General features: G+C 38.1%; 1 protein-coding gene and 1 long non-coding RNA gene across 2 annotated transcripts; both read right to left on the reverse strand.

Annotated features, from left to right (window-relative positions):
* Positions 1 to 263: 263 nt before the first annotated feature.
* On the reverse strand, positions 264 to 1,403 carry LOC125294831. The gene is made up of 2 exons (XR_007193566.1): positions 1,110 to 1,403; positions 264 to 961 (listed from the first exon to the last, which is right to left on the reverse strand). It is a non-coding gene; the product is annotated as an uncharacterized LOC125294831 (long non-coding RNA).
* A 1,076-nt stretch (positions 1,404 to 2,479) lies between these two features.
* slc6a4b (solute carrier family 6 member 4b) lies at positions 2,480 to 17,797 on the reverse strand. The gene is made up of 13 exons (XM_048244415.1): positions 17,426 to 17,797; positions 16,296 to 16,430; positions 15,773 to 15,989; positions 15,284 to 15,422; positions 14,913 to 15,047; positions 13,440 to 13,543; positions 11,609 to 11,736; positions 11,300 to 11,412; positions 10,825 to 10,956; positions 10,153 to 10,252; positions 6,821 to 6,921; positions 4,059 to 4,226; positions 2,480 to 3,866 (listed from the first exon to the last, which is right to left on the reverse strand). Exons 1-13 carry the CDS (start codon positions 17,634 to 17,636, stop codon positions 3,786 to 3,788), a joined length of 1,764 nt encoding a protein of 587 aa, XP_048100372.1. The 5' UTR covers positions 17,637 to 17,797; the 3' UTR covers positions 2,480 to 3,785.
* Between the last annotated feature and the right edge of the window lie 3,460 nt (positions 17,798 to 21,257).

Consider the following 21,257-nt stretch of genomic DNA (forward strand, 5'->3'; position numbering starts at 1 on the left):
TTTCAGGACCCGTGGGAACCCACCTGACCGTTAGAAGGTTCATTTGCACAACGCTTGCCATGTTCTCCTTTTTAGCAACATTCAGACATTCAGATGTTTGTGGGAAATTATTACGTTGGTTGGAAGTTATTATGTTGGTGGGTTTAAAACATGCACATTTTTATTGCGTTGGTGGTTTATTACGTTGGTGGGTGTTACAGTGGACTACTCACTCACTAACTTGCTCATACTGAGTGATACAGAAAATAACTTAAATACCAATGTCTTACACATCCCCAATTTATTCCACCAATGTATTCCACCAAAACATAAGGTATTCATAAATAAATAAAAAAAATAAACCTTGAACAATAAATATTTAAACCAAAATAAGACAGTGATAAATATCAGGTAGGCTACATTCTTCTTGCAAAGTAGTGAAAGTGCACAAATTAGGAAATATGAGACAGATATGAGACAACAGCAGCATAAGAGTTCTGGCAAATAAAATGACAGAAACCTATCCTATATTCTGCAACTAATAGGCTATTGCTACCCTAGTGTTAGACTTAGAGTGAATATCTCACATCTTTCAAAGGAAACAACAAAAGGATATCAAATTAGGCCTACATTAATGCTAGGGTAGGCCCAACTGAATGAAAGTGGGCAAAACTTACACTTGTAAAACCAATTGATCCCATTTTTGATTTCATTATTATGGCTTAACTAAGGCAAGGGAAATGTAAGCCTAGCCTACTCGTTCCAAAAACAGAACTCCGCAAAACACAGAGGCGAGGTTGAGTCAAAGATCTTTGGTTGAGTGAACCACTTCGATTGTCCCTCACTGTATTGTGTCCTCCAGTGTCAAAATGATGCTTCCTGCATGGCAGCCTGTTTTACCGTCGACGCACAGGTTTGTAAACACACACTGCCATGATGATCATCACCACCAGCAGAACGGAAAACACACTCACGAGCAGAACTGTAAAACAACACAGAAAAATCATAAGGTCATTGTCAAAGACAGAGTAAATGTTGATTTTGATCAGAGTTTCGCCCTAATATTATCTTCGGAATAGGCCTATAGTCAAATCAGCGCACTGCTGTTTCCGGTGCTAACGTTACCTTACCCAGATTTTGATTTTGAAACACGACGTAAGGTCTTTCGCTCAGCCTAGATTCTCCCAGTTGACCGTTCACAACGCTACAAATGGTGGATATAAATAAGAGAGGGAATAGTGTGTTAGGAGACATTAGAAACATCGTTTAGGTTACACAACGAGCAGGTTCGGCATTCCAAACGATGTGCGCGGGTAGGTCGGAAGGCTGCGGAGCGCTCAGGAGGAGCACTGGAAGATATTGACATGTTTTATTGCCCTGGGTCCTAAAGCCAACATTGTTCAAGATTAAAACGCCACATAGCAGGCAGGTAGGAAGCCCTATGACTGGCGAGTATAAAAATAAATAACAAGCTAAATAAAAATCTTTATGTGATACAGATACAACAACCTATTTGTTGTCCAAATTATATATTTTTTCCAAAAGCAACCTGGTTTATAATGTTTCACATGTAAATTCTGAATATCCCGTTTTAATCCACTAGTATTAATAATATAATCACCCCTAATGTCTTCATCCCACTTTAGGCTACTGCATGATAAATGAGGAAGTGACAGTGGTATTTCAATCATCCAGTGATAACACTCCACTCCATGATTATGCCATGTATTGTTTGAGGTCCCAGTTCATCTTCATCCCATCATGCATCCCAGGACTAAGGACTGATACATCTGTGTGGCAGCAAGCAGCCAGGGCCGCCACAGCCATTTACTGGTGTAGATAATGAAGAAGGACCTGAATCCATTGAGATCCCTGTCCTTTCATGTGGCTCCCCTGTGGCACACAGAGGTAGACTCCCTATGCTGCTCCTGCTACCACAAAGGGCTTTGATCACAAGTAGCTCAATAAGGGATTACATTATCTCCTTTATGGACCCTGACCCCCATACCTGAGGCCCTTGGTCCTGTCCACCGATGCCCGGTGTGATCAGGCCAGTAACTGAGGGGGCTGCTCTTTAATAAAACATCTCATTAAAGCATTAAAGCCGAGCTGCTCTTTTCTCTCTCTCTCTCTCTCTCTCTCTCTCTCTCTCTCTCTCTCTCTCTCTCTCTCCTTTCTTTTTTTCTCCCGTTGTAAATTGATGCACTATGGGTTGAGCTGCTTGATGCAAAACAACATGTTAATTAAGAGCGCTCGCTCAAGTGTCCACAGTGCAGAATCCCAGAGCAGAGAGAGAGGGAGAACTAGCAGTTGTCAACATCAAGTGCAAATGTATCTGCATCAGGATTCAATACAACTGTTAGGGAGATGTATGTTAGTGTGTATTTTGCTCTCTGGAAAAGTATGACAACAGATGCATGTTCTGTGTTCATGTCCTCGGTCATTAGAAATTCTGTTTGATTTTGTTTCATTTTATTTATTATTTAACGAAGGGAATTTTTAAAATCACAACATACTTTACACACATATTAAACTTCTCCTCTCACACAACACATTCATATATTTGTACGTAAAGTATGCATCCATAGTTAGCAAGAGTTTGATTCATCATACAATTGAACATATATTAATCTTAAATACATGCTTGGCTTTTTAGATTAAGTAACAGTATCTTCTGAACTGACAAAAGAACCTTTAAACAGTCTTTTCATGTAATTACATAGTGAAAATAGCAATATAGTTGTGTAAGTCTGGAGAGGCAAAATATCAATGGACAGTAGGCTATAATTATTTGACATATCTACAATACATCATTTAAGGCAGAAAACAATAACATTTTTGTTTCAATAACAGGGAAAGGGTAATAGAGTGGACATATTTATATGTTGTTAATGATGAGGTAATCTTCTCACTGGCATGTCATTTATAGGGAATCCTCATCCTATGTCAACATGCATGCATAGGATCAGACTTAAAATATGCTCTTGTATTTCCCCGACTCTCAAATTTGTCATGTTGTAATTTCCATGAAGATACACAAAAAAATCTTCAACAACATTGAAGTAAGACTACAACCCATATAATTTGGTCTTTACATCAGAACCAAACAATTTAGGAGTTGTTTTTGGCAAGTGCTTGAAGTGGACGCTTTCAAGTTTTACACTGACGTTTGCTTATCTTCAATTGTCTTCATATTCAATATACATATGGTATAGTATGGATATAGTATATCTTATTAAGAGATGATTTTTGGGACCAGATTTTTAGGGACCAGGTTTACCACAGTACCTTAAATTAAGCTCTCCAAAAAACCGAATCATGACATTTATAAGTGTTCTCATACATATGATCAGTGTTTTAGACACAGAATTGCGCACATAATATAATCTTAGTTTAGTTGACACATCTAACATAATACATCAAAATTCAGTTTACAAAATTTGTCCTCAAAAATGATTATATGGAATACTTACATTTTGAGTTCACTCTAAAACGGCTTAACAACATTTGGTAAAGAAATAATGTTGGTCTTTTCTTACTGCATCTTTTGCGGCACCTTTCTTGCATGTCAAAATAGACTTTTAAACCTGAGGTGGAACACTAGGTTTTTTGACAAATGTAATTTCATTGTCTTCATTGGATTTAAGTAAAGATTTTAGAAAACTTGACATCTTAAAATTCTTTCTTCTATTTTTTAGTCCATGTAGCCTGAATTAATTATGTGATATGTATGCTATATCTTAATGCTTTGATGTCTCATGTAGAGACCCAGGAGAATGTCTGGTACTGCCCGGTGCTGGACGGTACTATGGGACAGGGGCCATGCCAAGGGCATCTGCGTGGAGATCAGGTAATGTCTGTTCTGGATTCAAACATATTGCAAGGCGCTGGAAAACAAACAAAAACAAATGTCAGGGTTTCACAATATCACAATCAAATACTTTTTTATATAATCAATTCACTTAGTTTTCCCATTCATCTTTTTTTCTGTCAAACCAATAATTTCCCAGCACACTCACCTGTCAGGATACTCTCCAACACTTTAACACATTAATGTCAGTGAAATATTAAATTCTCACCTGCTTCAGAGATCCAGGAGTCCAAGCCAGCTTGTAAACAATGTAAATGGGAATCCACATAAAGGAAGAGGCGCCAATCATATATCCCACAGAGATGGTCCAGCCAGGGTACTTGTAGTCAAAGAGGGTAAGGGGCTGAGGGTTGAGTAGTGAACTCACTATAATATACTAGGGGAAAGAGGGGAGAACGTGTTATACGGCTTATATAGGGATTTCATCTATTTTAGCTACAACATTAAAAGTTATTCAATATTGGCCAAATTAATTCAGCTTTATAAAAATCAATATAGGCTTTCTAGGTATCTTAGCTCAACATACACAGAGGATAGTATTGACTTATTAAGATATATCTCATAAGGGAATACCTGCAAAATATCACATCACATAATTGCATATCACAGGTAAAATCGTTCACACACACACACACACACACACACACACACATGCATAAGACACACACAAAAGCTGTGCAAATTGATGGCCTTGATCATACTAATGTTTGGACCATACAGTATTTTCCTATTTCTGTTTTATCATGGGGAGTCTGTATTTTGGAAGGTTTGTGAATGTTTTCTCTCTGTCAGAATTGCACTTTTAGGGACACATGAATCATGAATACAAATGGCACCAGAAAGGGGTTCTTCCAAAACAAAATTGTAGAATAGCTTCCCCAAACATGTTTCTGACATTTATAGAAGCCCATGTTCCCCTCGCCATCTCTCATAAGACATATGGCTTTTGTCTACACAATATGCAAAGGCAGCATTTTTTAACAATCATGGAGCACCCAAGAGAAATCACATCGGGTGTTTGTCAATGTGTGTGTTGGCTGCAGGCTGAGAGTAAACATATTTGATCTTTTTTTATTCTTCCAGGAGTGTGACAGAAAGCTCATAGTGAAAATGTCAGCCCTTTCAACAGTAGTTTATCAAGGGGAAATTATAAAACATATATGCAAAGTGGAGGCTGGAATATTAAATTATGCAGGGCAATAGAATTGACATTTCCACAGATAGGATTTGGGAATATGAACAGGGGCAAAAATGATGATCTAGAAAAGGCAATAAGGATGGCTATGAAGGAGAAGTTAGGCATACCACACACCTATGTGGGAAAATGACCATAAATTACTCTCTATAGAAAGCCAAATATTCTTGCACTGCAATTATCAGTATGTATAATGTTTCAGATGAAGAAAACGCTACACTTTGATCACAGAACTTGCCTTACTTGCCAACTGTTGGGTCATTTCTCCTGTATCACAGACAGGGCTCTAAAACTAAAATGTTTTTTAGGACTGCGTTAGTCAGAATGAGTGATAAAATGACAATGAACTCAACAAAACATTCTGGCAAAATTCAAAAATGTTTACCAAACTTTAGACACAGTGTCTATAAAAAGTAAGTTGACTAAAAAGAGGAATAAAACAAATCATCTTTTGGAAATGGATCTTAATGCCTTAATTAAAAAAATGAGGAAAAATCCAACCTTTAAGGACAATTTTCTTTGTGAATGAATAATGTATTGTAAATGAATAAATGTTCTTCATTAAAATACAGGGGGCATAAGTATTCATATCCCTATGTTAAATTCCCATAGAAGCAGGCAGATTTTTATTTTTAAAGGCCAGTTATTTCATGGATCCAGGGTACTATACATCCTGATAAAGTTTCCTTGGCCTTGGCCTTTGGAATTAAAATAACCCCACATCATCACATACCCTTCAACATACCTAGAGATTAGGATGGTTTTATTTCAGTTAGTCTAATAGCTGGTTTGATTTGCATTGATAGATTATCTACGGAAAGTACCCCATGCCAATCATGAGATATGGTAAAGGGTATGTGATGATGTCCAAAAGATGATTTTATTCCTCTTTTTAGTCAACTTTAGCATGGGGCTGAAGACTTTTTATAGGCACTGTATAAACAATACCTTTTCTTGTGGGATCATTTCTGATTTTAATGCACAAGTTGTTATGTTTGTAGTAGAAATGGGATTTCTCACGATACTTAAATTCTTTATGTTGACATGGACTTTAGGGTCCTGGTTATTCCAAGTTTGGATATGGCGCTTATGGAACAGAGAAGTTTGGTTTTGCACATCTTTGTATGCATAACATTCCGGTGAATGATTGGCACTGCACTGTTCAGAAGTCTGGGTAAAGCAGATACCTGCGATGCATCATGCAATAACACTGCAATTCGCATAACACTGCAATTCGCAATTAATATTTACTGAGCCTTGGACATGATGTTTATGTGTGCAAATACATTAACAGGATTACCTTGCTCAGTTCTTAAATTAAGAAGGATCATATTTAAATTTGTCACAGAACACCTTTTGAATAGAAGTGACTTAAGAGATTAAGTCCATTCCCAGTGGGACTATTCATTGTAGTCTAGTCTACAGTAGGTTTCTGAACTAATAAGCTGAATAACTTCACTCCAAAGTGCTTTTCATATCTACTATTCAATGACATGCTAAACCCTGGCTGCTATTTACAGAGAGAAACTCCAGAGTTCTCTGTTTTCAGACAACTAATGAAGACAGAGTATGTGTGTGTGTGTGTGTGTGTGTGTGTGTGTGTGTGTGTGTGTGTGTGTGTGTGTGTGTGTGTGTGTGTGTGTGTGTGTGTGTGTGTGTGTGCGTGCGTGCATGCATGTTTGTGTGTGTGTTTGAGAGAGAGTGTGCGTGCGTGTGAGCCTGCGTGTGTCTGTGTGTTTCCTTGCTTTCTTGTGAAGTCTTTTGTATCAACTTACAGCCAGAAAGGCAGGGCTGATGGCTACCCAGCAGACCTTCCAAAACAACCCAGGGCTGTAACCCAACATGGACTTGATGTCATTACTGAACCTCTGGATACCTGAAACAAAAATAAAGTGAAATTAAAAAAACACATCATTGAACAATGAAAACAAACATCTTGTGTTTTACAAAAGTAATGTTTTTTTCAAACTGTAATTCAGGATAATGTGATTTCTTCATGATTAATGTATTGTTATTGAATGAAGTGTTATAGAAGTGTTATGAAGTGTCTTGTGTTTTACAAAAGTAATGTTTTTTCAAACTGTAATTCAGGATAATGTGATTTCTTCATGATTAATGTATTGTTATTGAATGAAGTGTTATAGAAGTGTTATGAAGTGTCTTGTGTTTTACAAAAGTAATGTTTTTTTTCAAACTGTAATTCAGGATAATGTGATTTCTTCATGATTAATGTATTGTTATTGAATGAAGTGTTATAGAAGTGTTATGAAGTGTCTTGTGTTTTACAAAAGTAATGTTTTTTTCAAACTGTAATTCAGGATAATGTGATTTCTTCATGATTAATGTATTGTTATTGAATGAAGTGTTATAGAAGTGTTATGAAGTGTCTTGTGTTTTACAAAAGTAATGTTTTTTTCAAACTGTAATTCAGGATAATGTGATTTCTTCATGATTAATGTATTGTTATTGAATGAAGTGTTATAGAAGTGTTATGAAGTGTCTTGTGTTTTACAAAAGTAATGTTTTTTTTCAAACTGTAATTCAGGATAATGTGATTTCTTCATGATTAATGTATTGTTATTGAATGAAGTGTTATAGAAGTGTTATGAAGTGTCTTGTGTTTTACAAAAGTAATGTTTTTTTCAAACTGTAATTCAGGATAATGTGATTTCTTCATGATTAATGTATTGTTATTGAATGAAGTGTTATAGAAGTGTTATGAAGTGTCTTGTGTTTTACAAAAGTAATGTTTTTTTCAAACTGTAATTCAGGATAATGTGATTTTTCTTCATGATTAATGTATTGTTATTGAATGAAGTGTTATAGAAGTGTTATGAAGTGTCTTGTGTTTTACAAAAGTAATGTTTTTTCAAACTGTAATTCAGGATAATGTGATTTCTTCATGATTAATGTATTGTTATTGAATGAAGTGTTATAGAAGTGTTATGAAGTGTCTTGTGTTTTACAAAAGTAATGTTTTTTCAAACTGTAATTCAGGATAATGTGATTTCTTCATGATTAATGTATTGTTATTGAATGAAGTGTTATAGAAGTGTTATGAAGTGTCTTGTGTTTTACAAAAGTAATGTTTTTTTCAAACTGTAATTCAGGATAATGTGATTTCTTCATGATTAATGTATTGTTATTGAATGAAGTGTTATAGAAGTGTTATGAAGTGTCTTGTGTTTTACAAAAGTAATGTTTTTTTCAAACTGTAATTCAGGATAATGTGATTTCTTCATGATTAATGTATTGTTATTGAATGAAGTGTTATAGAAGTGTTATGAAGTGTCTTGTGTTTTACAAAAGTAATGTTTTTTTTCAAACTGTAATTCAGGATAATGTGATTTCTTCATGATTAATGTATTGTTATTGAATGAAGTGTTATAGAAGTGTTATGAAGTGTCTTGTGTTTTACAAAAGTAATGTTTTTTCAAACTGTAATTCAGGATAATGTGATTTCTTCATGATTAATGTATTGTTATTGAATGAAGTGTTATAGAAGTGTTATGAAGTGTCTTGTGTTTTACAAAAGTAATGTTTTTTTCAAACTGTAATTCAGGATAATGTGATTTCTTCATGATTAATGTATTGTTATTGAATGAAGTGTTATAGAAGTGTTATGAAGTGTCTTGTGTTTTACAAAAGTAATGTTTTTTTTCAAACTGTAATTCAGGATAATGTGATTTCTTCATGATTAATGTATTGTTATTGAATGAAGTGTTATAGAAGTGTTATGAAGTGTCTTGTGTTTTACAAAAGTAATGTTTTTTTCAAACTGTAATTCAGGATAATGTGATTTCTTCATGATTAATGTATTGTTATTGAATGAAGTGTTATAGAAGTGTTATGAAGTGTCTTGTGTTTTACAAAAGTAATGTTTTTTTCAAACTGTAATTCAGGATAATGTGATTTCTTCATGATTAATGTATTGTTATTGAATGAAGTGTTATAGAAGTGTTATGAAGTGTCTTGTGTTTTACAAAAGTAATGTTTTTTCAAACTGTAATTCAGGATAATGTGATTTCTTCATGATTAATGTATTGTTATTGAATGAAGTGTTATAGAAGTGTTATGAAGTGTCTTGTGTTTTACAAAAGTAATGTTTTTTTCAAACTGTAATTCAGGATAATGTGATTTCTTCATGATTAATGTATTGTTATTGAATGAAGTGTTATAGAAGTGTTATGAAGTGTCTTGTGTTTTACAAAAGTAATGTTTTTTTCAAACTGTAATTCAGGATAATGTGATTTCTTCATGATTAATGTATTGTTATTGAATGAAGTGTTATAGAAGTGTTATGAAGTGTCTTGTGTTTTACAAAAGTAATGTTTTTTCAAACTGTAATTCAGGATAATGTGATTTCTTCATGATTAATGTATTGTTATTGAATGAAGTGTTATAGAAGTGTTATGAAGTGTCTTGTGTTTTACAAAAGTAATGTTTTTTTCAAACTGTAATTCAGGATAATGTGATTTCTTCATGATTAATGTATTGTTATTGAATGAAGTGTTATAGAAGTGTTATGAAGTGTCTTGTGTTTTACAAAAGTAATGTTTTTTTCAAACTGTAATTCAGGATAATGTGATTTCTTCATGATTAATGTATTGTTATTGAATGAAGTGTTATAGAAGTGTTATGAAGTGTCTTGTGTTTTACAAAAGTAATGTTTTTTTCAAACTGTAATTCAGGATAATGTGATTTCTTCATGATTAATGTATTGTTATTGAATGAAGTGTTATAGAAGTGTTATGAAGTGTCTTGTGTTTTACAAAAGTAATGTTTTTTTTCAAACTGTAATTCAGGATAATGTGATTTCTTCATGATTAATGTATTGTTATTGAATGAAGTGTTATAGAAGTGTTATGAAGTGTCTTGTGTTTTACAAAAGTAATGTTTTTTCAAACTGTGATTCAGGATAATGTGATTTCTTCATGATTAATGTATTGTTATTGAATGAAGTGTTATAGAAGTGTTATGAAGTGTCTTGTGTTTTACAAAAGTAATGTTTTTTTCAAACTGTAATTCAGGATAATGTGATTTCTTCATGATTAATGTATTGTTATTGAATGAACTGGAAATGGTTGAACAACACAAATGAACTCACCATAGAACCAGGAAACAGCAATGGCCTCCAGGAAACCAACTGCAATGATGGAGCAGCCAACCCCAAACTCCTCCAGCAATTTCACAACATAAGCACCCCCCTGTCAAAACAGCAATTAATCATCAATCCAGATGCTTTCTGTCCTTTTTCATGGAGTACATGAAACAGCTAGACTGTTTTCAAAAAATGTTAAATTAACACTAGAGTAGGATCCCGGTAGGGTAGTAGATCCATAAGTAAAATTATGAGTTAATTCTGACTCTTTATTTCCTATATCTGACTAATTATTTCCTTTATATTTCTTATGGTAGTGTTAGGATCTCCTCTGTCCAATATGATGTTTGGGAAACACTAAACGCAACTCTGTCCCTCTGTTCAGAACATGCACTCTTTCACTGCATAGTGCACTATATATAGTGAATAACTATACTATATACTATATTCACTATAATGCACTATTTACAGTACGTAGTGTATATGTGGATGTTCCATGGCTCCTGTCCATTAGTATTATTTTTAGTTCTCTTCTTTAACCGTAATGCACCACCTCTGTTGTTTAAAATGTTCTATAAAATGGTGTGGACCTCGAGCTCTGCCAAACATAAGGTATGTCCCCAGTTCACCAATGCTAGCACATGTCTGCAGAGGGGGCTGAGGGGCTTTTAAACCTACATGAGTAAGGGTGCTGAGAGAGCCCGTGAAGCACACCACGACAAGGACGAGGACGAACAGCTCCCGTCGCTGGGACAGATAGTCTGGGTACTCATCCATGACGGCCGTGATGATGGCCTCCAGCCCCCCGAACTGTGAGATAAGGAGGAACAGACAGGCTTGGGATAGAATTCTTAAATTCTGCACAGGTTAGAAATGTGCATGTTCAGGCTGCTGCTGCCAGGTGCTATCAAGACAATGTTCATTGTTAACTCACTACAGTTCATTATGCATTCAATTCATTCTATTCATTACAAGGAAATATACAATGTAGTTTATAAATCAGACAACATGACTTTGTGTGTACACAAGGAAGAGGAACTGTTATTTCAAAAGTTATTTGACAAACAACTGGTTATAGAAACATACACAAAGTGTCTAATAGTATTATTCTGATTCACGTTGTGTTCCTGTTATTAGATAGCGTTGTTCCTACCGTACTGTCCAGTCCCAGTGTGATCATCATCATGAAAAAGAAAATGGCAAAAAAAGTTTGGCCCTCCATATTTGCAATGGCTTCTGGGTAAGTGATGAAGAGCAAACTCGGTCCTGAAAATGTAAAAAAAGAGTTGCTTTCATAACTGATTCCTTCTCCCTTACTTTACGTAATGAATGACACTGTGCCATTCGCAAAAAGCAATTACAGGAATTAGGAATAAATCACTTTCACAATCAATGGTCATCCAAAATGAAGCCTCTTCTCTTATTGATTCATTTGACACCCAAAGAGTCAAAGCAATGTCACCTGTATCTTTTGCAACATCTTCCACATTGCATCCACGTCTCTGTGCCATATACCCCAGCACAGTGAAGATGACAAAGCCAGAGATGATACTGGTAAAACAGTTCACCAAACTGGTTACTATGGCATCCCTACAACACAGGAAATTGAAAAGCGAGAACAAATGATGACATGTTTAAAACACATTGATGTGTCTTAAGCTGTATATACAGTACAGTTGGTAATGTCCATGTCTTAAAGATTTATTCAAAGAACTCAATTTTTGCACACCTCTTAGGTCGACTGTGTTGGAGTGAACCACAGGTCAACGAGCATTGAATGGAGAAACCCCGGCAGGCTGTCTGTTTCACTTGCAATATTGGGAAGTCCACAGAACTTTGTCATGTTAAAAATAAATAATCTCCTGAAAGTCAGTAGGCTGAAAATTTGTTTATAATAAATGCATGTAATATTACAAGTGAAACAGATAGTATGCAGGGGTTTCATGCCTTGAATGTCTCAGTTTCACATCTTGAATGATTAGAATTCCAAGTCTATGGATTCTGTGGATTAGTGTCTGCTTTCACTATCACAATAAAGGAACACTAGGTATAATGTTAAGGTGACAGTCACCATATGTACGCATTAGATGCAGCTGTGCTGGTCCAAGCAGTTTCTCTAAATTGCAATGTACTTATCCATTTGTAACCTGCTGCTACATCACTGACTATCAGGCGTGTACACCATACCATCAGGGTAACACGATTCTGCAGGTGTGGGTTCTCAACATCAGATTTAGTTTGTTTTTAGCAGACAAGAGCAGCAGAAATGTTGGCAGAATAAATAAGCTAGCAGAGGTTTGGTGCTGAGACCAATACTACAAAACCCAAGAGTGTTAGTTAGTCAAAGCTAGTTAAAGTTAAAGTTAGTTAAAGCACATTGGCCATTCAAACTGTCTGCATTGCACTAAATTACATCTAGAAACATTCATGGGGGTCCAGTTCCCTCTATGTAAGTCCCATGCCAAGAGGACATTAAGTAAATTTAGGAAAAACAGGAATATTGCATACATATTTTGGGGTTTGATTCCAAAATGTCCATCATTCCAGGAAAAATTATTATCATTATGTGAAATGATGTATGACTGTAAACGCATCATTTCCAGGACCGGCAGATCCTTTAGGAGAAACTGAGAGGAAGCAGGTCAACAGCCTCCCAACAGCCATGGCAGTTAGCGGGATGATTGGGTTCATTCATATCTTACAAAGCTCATTCTGAGCATTTCCTTGAATGTGTGTGTGTGTGGTGTGTGTGTGTGTGTCTGGTCAGTTGCATTTACATTAACCACATGCAAAATCACAGCATTGTAGCAAGCCTAATGACATTTATTCTTCTGGACTAGCCACAGGCCCATTTGTCTCCATAGACGTGTCATCATCCCTCTTTCTCCAAATTGCATTTGCCTTTGAGAGTTTTAGGGCATCTGTTGTGTGGCCAGTCCGCTCACTGGCCCAATCTACCTGATTTGGTGGGTGTTTGTCTCTTCCTCCTTTGTACAGACAACAGACCAGAATAGAAATGAATGACGCCTGCTATAGATAGTGCGGGAATTAAAAAATAGTCATTACCTTGCTCCCCCCGTTAGACATCAGACCAGGAGGCAGCACGTAAGGATCTGCATAATTTCCTGTCTTCCTGACTTTAATCCCACCACACTTATGTGACACAAGAGCTGCTCAGGGCACATAGGTGGGGTGTGATGGGAAATAAATCGACAAACGCGGCGAGTGGGATTTGTACAGGTTGTGCCTCTGTGGTGGACATAATGAGGGACGAGAGCAGGGAGCCCACTGACCTGTAGCAGTTGTTGGTGAAGGAATTGTAGCTGGAGAGTGCAAGAAGGACACCGAAGCCAGGCCCCAATGAGAAGAAGATCTGCGTGGCGGCGTCTACCCACACCTGCAAAGAGATGAACGCAAAATGTCCAAAAAAGCAAAAAATCTTTCTGATTTCATGATTAATGAGTTAGAAATGACAATGATGTTCATTTTCATTTTAACCACATTCAGTCACAATCTAAAAAGAAAACAATCTAAAGGTCCAGCCTTTGGTTTAAGAAATAATATATTTTAATGCAGTGTACTTATTACATGGATACAAAGTGTTAAGTGACCAACATTTGTCTTAAACCAAACTTTCTTTAATTATATTTATTTACATGAGAGGTACAAATCGTACACACAAGGTAACTTAAAATAAAATGGAGGCTTTTATAAATGATGGACAATCAGCAGCATTATAAAGGATATAAAAATCCCCCAGTGTTCCTAAGTTTAACTGGACCACAGCTTAACTGAGAGACCAGGAAATACTGAATAAACATCACACATTTGTTCCCACTGACAGTAAACAGCACAAAGAGATCTGAAGAGCTATACTCATTTTTGAAAATGAAGACAGTGTGTGTAGGGGGATGTGTGTTTGTGTGTGTGTGTGTGTGTGAGGTGTGGAGGCTTTCTTTGATGATGAGAAAAAAACAAAAGTAAACTAATTACGCATGTCATTATGCTTCCTGAGCTTTACTTACGCATCTAATCTCCACTCCATGAAAGGCAAACATGGTGTCCATGCACAGCCATGAGCTACAGGGCTCATCGTGCAGCAGTAACACAGCAATATACTGTACATACTAGTGTGTGTGCATGTGCATATTATGGTGGCATACATTGCCTATGTTATTTATATATTTAAGAGTATTATTAAGGTCTAGGACCATGACAGGTTCATGCGTACAGATTTTTTTGTGTGACGCTTATACTGTAAGTGGATTGCATTTATTATTGTATCTTTATTTTCGATTTGCCCCCAAGCTTGCTATTCTTTTGGTTTTAAGATAAATGTAATTAATTAAAATATCTGTTACAATAACACAGTAGATGCTTCCTTTCCTTTCCCTACACGCTAATAGTGCTTTTGGTATGCTTTACCATTTTATACATGCTTTTTTATAGTGCTTACATTCAGTGATGTAGTCTACATGATACTCAGGACTACGCAGTATACCCACTTTAAAAGCATCACCATCTCAGTATACCCACTTAAAATAGGCAAGGATACGAAATAACAGTTGGGGTTGATCACAGTATACCCACTAGCTAACAAGACTACATCACAGTATACCCACTACTGCTAACTAGACTACACCACTGCTTACATTCATTCCAATAGTGCTTTTGATTTATGATGTGTGCAATAAACCTGTTCCCAACTCTAGGCACAGATGAGTGGACTACAGTGGACTGGTGTGTGCAGAGCAGATCCCACTCACGCTGGTCTCCAGGAGTTTCTCCCACTTGGGCTGCAGGTAGAACTTGACCCCCCTCCAGGCCCCCGGGAGTGTGGCCCCACGGACCAGCAGGATCAGGAGCACCACGTAGGGCAGAGTTGCGGTCACCCACACCACCTATGGGCATACAGGCACTGTCCAAAAACACCCCTACACACATGCTTGAGTCTTATTGGTCCTCTGATTGGGAGAGCTTGAGTCTTATTGGTTGTCTGATTAGGAGAGCTTGATTCTTATTGGTCCAGAGTTCTTGTATCCTAACAGGTAGAGCAATACTCCAATTATAGATTGATAAGATATACAGTAAATACATCACCTATAATTTAGTGCAGAACCGGTGGCTCTGAACTCACCTTCCCTGAGGTCTTCACACCCTTCCAGAGGCTGAAGTAGACAATGGTGAAGATGAGGAAGAGGCAGAGTGTGAGCTGCCAGCGAATGCCCCCTACGTTGCGGAGCCCATCGGCGTCCTGGATCTCCAGTACGTTCCTCCTGTTGAACACAAGACACAGTCACTGAGCTTGTGTCTCTGTACTGAATGTCTGCAATTCATACAGTATATTCACCAATTCATTCACCTGGAACCATGGTAAAAAAAAAGTTTTGCCATGTAAAACTTCAGTTAAGTGGACAACAATTATAATAAACACTTTTTAATGCTTCTACTTGTGTCATTCCTTTCAACCCAAAACACACACACACACACACACACACACACACACACACCACACACACACACATTCTCTTTCTCTCTCGCTTTCCCTCCCCTCTCTCTCTCTCTCTCTCTCTCTCTCTCTCTCTCTCTCTCTCTCTCTCTCTCACACAGACACACACACGCCTACGTGTAGAACTCCTCTGCGGGCGAGCGGGAGTAGTTGGTCCAGTTGACGCTGCCCGCGAAGTAGTTGGTGCAGTTCTCTGTGTTCCAGGGGTTGTTGCAGCTGGTCCAAGGCAGCGTGCTGGTGAAGGACGAGTAAAAATAGAAGAGGGCCCAGGCAATGATGGTGTTGTAGTAGAACGAGACGTACAGGGCGATGATGCAGATTGCAAACCCTATCCCTGTGAGGCAAGAACAAGAACAAGAGACAAGTACGATTTTGACATCAACAACGATTTTGGTATCAGTTTCATGGCACAAACAGTGTTGTGAGCAGAGCAAATGCAATTTGCTCCCTGCAGCCAACGGAACTTTCTCCAGTTCAAACTCTATGCAGAGAGAGAGAGAGAGAGAGAGAAAGAGAGAGACAGAGAGAGAAGAGTGCCTTCTCAGCTGCATCTGATGAATGGCAAACATCAGAGTCTATCTCCATAATGAGCAGCAGTGACCAAAGCAACTATTAAGAGATGCAAAATGAGGTAGCCTACCTTTAAAAATGGGGCAGATGTGTTTCCATATGGAGATGGCCCCTGTCCTGTGGAACTGTCCCAGTGCCAACTCCATGTAGAAGAGAGGCACTCCTCCAAAGATGGCCATGAGGATGTAAGGGATGAGAAATGCACCTGCGGAGGGGTGGGAATTATCATACGCCGACCAGGGTTATGTCATCGTGATGGTGAAGAGGATAGCAGTTTTTCGTTTTCTTTCTGTCCTCAGACCATTGTTAGTAGTTTAAAACATTTTATTATGGATGGGAACCTTTATATCCAATTTCAAGGGTTGGGAGATAAGGGGAAGTGTAGTGTGAAGGGGTGCTTAGAAAGATAAGACCGTAAGAGTGCAGGAGACAGGATGGTGTCTTTTAGAGTGTTCAGCATAATGTGGTTTTGGTAATTCACTTTGCAGTTTTGCTCATACACCTTGCTGATATTCTTAAATCACAAAAAGGAATGGTGGCTGTTCATATTCTTATTCATGCAAATTAGATGGCAGGGCAATTTGTCAAATTAAATTTCACATTCATTAACAAATATTTATAATTGGGAATATGGTCTCCCGGAGTTAAGAACACCAAGTTGGATCTTTCACTTACGAGCAGACATTTTCTGTGGAGCCCTAAGAAACTATTGAAACAGCTCATTTCTGGAGGCAAGACCATCACATATCAGACAATCCCAGATTATTTTTCATAATATGGAAAAGTGACACTTGCGTTTAGCCTTCATTTAGAAAATTATGGCGACAGTAAATGGTACATTTGGTACAAATGGTAAATTATTACACGGATGCTCGAAACAGATGTCTTATGAGTATTAATTCAACATGAACATTTTTTTTCTGTTGAATGATCTTGTCCCTGGATATATTCATTTAGGTCGTGTCCTAGGGAGGTTTTTTCCCCACGTTTTCATCGACATGCTCCTGTCGTTGCGTTTTTGCCATTCAGGACCATGGATAGCTGCTGGTGTTAGATCGAAACTCTTCTGTTATCTTCCAATTTGGTATTAATAAATGACAGAGAAAACAAACAACCTTTTAAGGACATTAAATCGATTACCCGGTATTCCTACAAGTACCACGACATGTTGACTCCTGAATTATTTAAAATAAAACTTACCACCACCATTTTGATAACATATGTATGGAAATCTCCAGACATTTCCCAGATCTACAGCGAAGCCAATGACGGATAAAAGGAAATCCATCTTTTTGCTCCATCGGTCCCTGTTGTCTGTTTGTGTGATCACTGGGTTAGTGTTGTATCCGGAGTTTGAGGCACCCGGGGCACAGAGATTCCCAGTAAGAGCCATGGAGTCCTGTTGAGGCATCGTCGGTGGACTGGACAGCTGAAGGTAGCTGAAGAAGTAAGTAAGTTTTTTTTTATTTACATAAAAAACTTACAACCCGCAGAGGTAAAAAAAAGACTAACAAAGAGGTGTGCAGAAAAGAGCATGCAGCACTTTGGAGTCCCGTCCAAAGGTGGAGAAGAGAACTCAATCCCACCTGAGTGCACATGCAGCAAACGAATGAGATTACCGGAGTCAGATGTGCGCGAACGCACATGACAGCGCTTCCATTTTTGCAGGTCCACACAGTGAGCCTTTCACAGAAATGTGCTTTTCCAGTCTTTATTTGATTAAGTGCCCTCTGCGAAAAGTTATATACACTTACAAAAACAATATGGGTGACAATAGGCAGATGAGGTTATGGCACAGGGAACTGACTTAAAACACTGTACCAAGATATGAAAGTCCACACGAAATCTAAGATTAGTGGTGGAATAATCAAATTGGCTAAGTGACGTGTTATTTGCATTCGTTGCATTCACAAACTTGTGGATTTATTTGTTCTGCTTGGTCCTTTTTCTTCAATAGACTAATGAATAATCTTTTTCCCGTTTAATTGTTAAACACGTGACTTTTGTAAAAAAAAACAAAAAAAAACAGACAATTTAGCAGCTATTCTGGAATTTGATGATAGACAGGCTTACAAGTCAGATTTACATAATATGGAGCTGTGGTTCATATCTCAAATATCATGTTTCAGACCATTAACAATATTCTTTTTCAAGATAAGTGGGCGGATATGTAATTATTTTGTAGATAAGACACAAAGTGCATAACATAACTCAGAAACCTTCTAGTTCTGGTCTATGCCCAAACAGACTGTGACATGTCACTTTTCTTGAGGAAAATCTGTGCATTCTTGTGGACCACATTTTAAACATTCTGAGATGAATGGAGATTCTGAAATCAATGGTGAAATGAAGAGGGTTGATCATGTGACCCAGATCTCAAATGCATAGAACCAGTCTGAGAAAAAAAACATTTACTGAACTGCTTCAAAAATGTATATGTTTCATGTACTGTATTTCTGAATTTTTGAAGTACACACATAGAACATAACAAATCATTGTGTTAGACAGTTTTGAAAATTATTAGAGCCCTAAATCCAAATCTTGTAGTAAAAAAAATCTCAACATCCTCAGCTTCTTCAACTGATCAAGCTCCTGATGTGGCTGCCTTTGCCTCCAAAGCTCTTCTTTTGCTGTGTGTCTTGGGGACATGCGTGTAGAGCACTTGTGAACCTGTGACATTTCGCCTGATGATGTGTAAACGGCGTCCTCTGAAGGCCAGGTCTGCCCTGTGCCTGTAAGGCTTCAGTGGAGCCCAGGCAGAAAATAACATCTATGTGGTATGACTGGGCTCGTTAGCAGAACCTAATAAAATGAGTTTGTAATTGAATCCACCCGCTTTTAGCACTGGATGATTTCTGAAAAGTCCTAACTGGATATAGAGACTGCAGTTGTCTTATGGGTCAATGGACCTAGAGTGCACAAACGAAGCTAAACAAAGTTATCTCCTGAAAATGGATCTGTTAACAGGACAGGGATGAATGGCCATCTTCTGCAGCAATGATACAACCTCATGTCCTTAGAAATTACACTTTTTGGCAATATCAGGCTTGTTTAATTGAGGATTTTCTGCAAAAAGTTATTCATATACTCCATAAATCCCACAGTTAATGTGTTTCCATTATCCTTGCCAACTGTATTTTCATATAACATTGTCTGAATTAGAGAAAAACATAATTTCCATTTGATGTTAAAAGATAAGGTTAAGTGTTATGTCAATCAGAGTACAGACAGAGGAGTTCTAAAATTGTAGCCTAGTTAGCATGCAGACTTTCTCAATTACAATTGAGAGTGGGTCTGGAAAAGGTTCATTGACTTACAACTTCCAGCAGGGGCGTAACTAGCAGTGAAACTAAACTTAAATCGGTGTATTAAACTCTTACCAAATCATTTGAAAAGTGCAGCAATCTTGTAGGTTTTAAAAGCAGTTTTTTACTCAATTCCAAAAAAATACACGTCCATGCTGGATTAGCGATTGTATTTGCATGCCCATGTTTTAGGGACATTGAAAATGGGGTACAATGGCTTCTTGGCCAGACGGACCTGCAGCGCAAATGTCAAATTTGCTAAAGGTTCGTATGGGTATACCCAGAGCCATACCTTTATATGGCTCTGGGTATACCTAGGTTAGTGATGTTGCCAAATGAGAGTGCTGACATAATGCAGCTACAAGCAGCCATGCAATCTTGAGTGATGCCACTCTGCTATTCACGCGACCTTTTTACAAGCTCTTTCAGCTCACTCCCCATTTGCCCTGGTGGTGAGCTAAACAACCAGTCAGGGTGAAAAACACATTGGCCCTGTGTGTGTGTGTGTGTGTGTGTGTGTGTGTGTGTGTGTGTGTGTGTGTGTGTGTGTGCATGTGAGGAGGTAGGAGGAGAGGAGAATACGGGAGGACCCCCAATCCTCGAGGGAACCTAAGCTTTGAACCAACCAACCCGACAAACCTACTACGCTCCTGGCATACAGTTCACATATCTGAGATCAACGCTGCTGTCAATCTGCACGGGGCCAGCACGGGCTAGGGAACATCAGAGTGACGGCGCCTCGCTCCACATGCCCGAGCAGCCATTAGAGGCTGTCGACTCGGATCACACAGTAACCTGAGCACGCCGCCCCACACAACTCAGGGGCACCCGGGCCTCGGTGGAGGGGGAACACAGAGCGAGATTTGTTGCATGTGCCAAAAAAGCATGCCAGGGTGCACTTTTGGCTGCCAAAGCACAGTTGGCACACAGTGATATTTCACCTCCTGGTTCAAAACTACGGTCGGATATCCCTTATAATCATAATCATTGATAGAATACAGCTTATTCTTCCTCATCATCATGATCTTCCTCTTTATCATCACCATCGTCTTACACTTGTGTTTTTGTTCTTTCCATTCTCCTCTCCTTCACCTCCTTCTTTTGGTCCTCTGCTTCTCTCTCTCCTCCATGTATACTCCTCTCCCTTGTCACATTCACATCATCTCCCCTCTGTTCCTTGTCCTCCTGAGTTACCATTTGGCGGTGAATCGGTGACTCACTTCATTCTGCCATCCATGTCATGCTTTGTCATCGTCATTGTGGTCTTCCTTGCTCCCACCCTGCCCCCATCCACCATGTTAATGCATTCCAATCTCAACTCTCAACTGTGTGTCCACTTGTAGTGGTGACCCGTGCGAGTGTGTCTTTGTCCATTCTAATGAGTGTGGGGGGGGGGGGGGCGTTGCTTGCTCTATGTCCATAAAACCTCCTCTCCATCACGTAGGGGATTGTATTCGCTGGGCATCACCTCAGCCTGAAACATGGGGAAGGATTACAGAGAAGTGCTGATGCCATTTTAAGGGCCGATGCCTTTGGTCTTTAGGGCCTTGTGGTCGTCTTTTGGAGGGGATGGCTGGGAGGGGGAGGCTTTCGGGTTATGGTCAGTCAGTCTTGGCCACTTTCATTGATGAGTCACTGGGTGAGAAAGTGGTTGTATCAGTGTCAGCTCAAGCAGAAGTCCTTGTCCTGGCATTTAACATGTTTTGTAACACGAATAAATGCTTATT

This window comes from Alosa alosa, chromosome 5, assembly GCF_017589495.1.
Source record: "Alosa alosa isolate M-15738 ecotype Scorff River chromosome 5, AALO_Geno_1.1, whole genome shotgun sequence".
Taxonomy (NCBI): Eukaryota; Metazoa; Chordata; class Actinopteri; order Clupeiformes; family Clupeidae; genus Alosa; species Alosa alosa.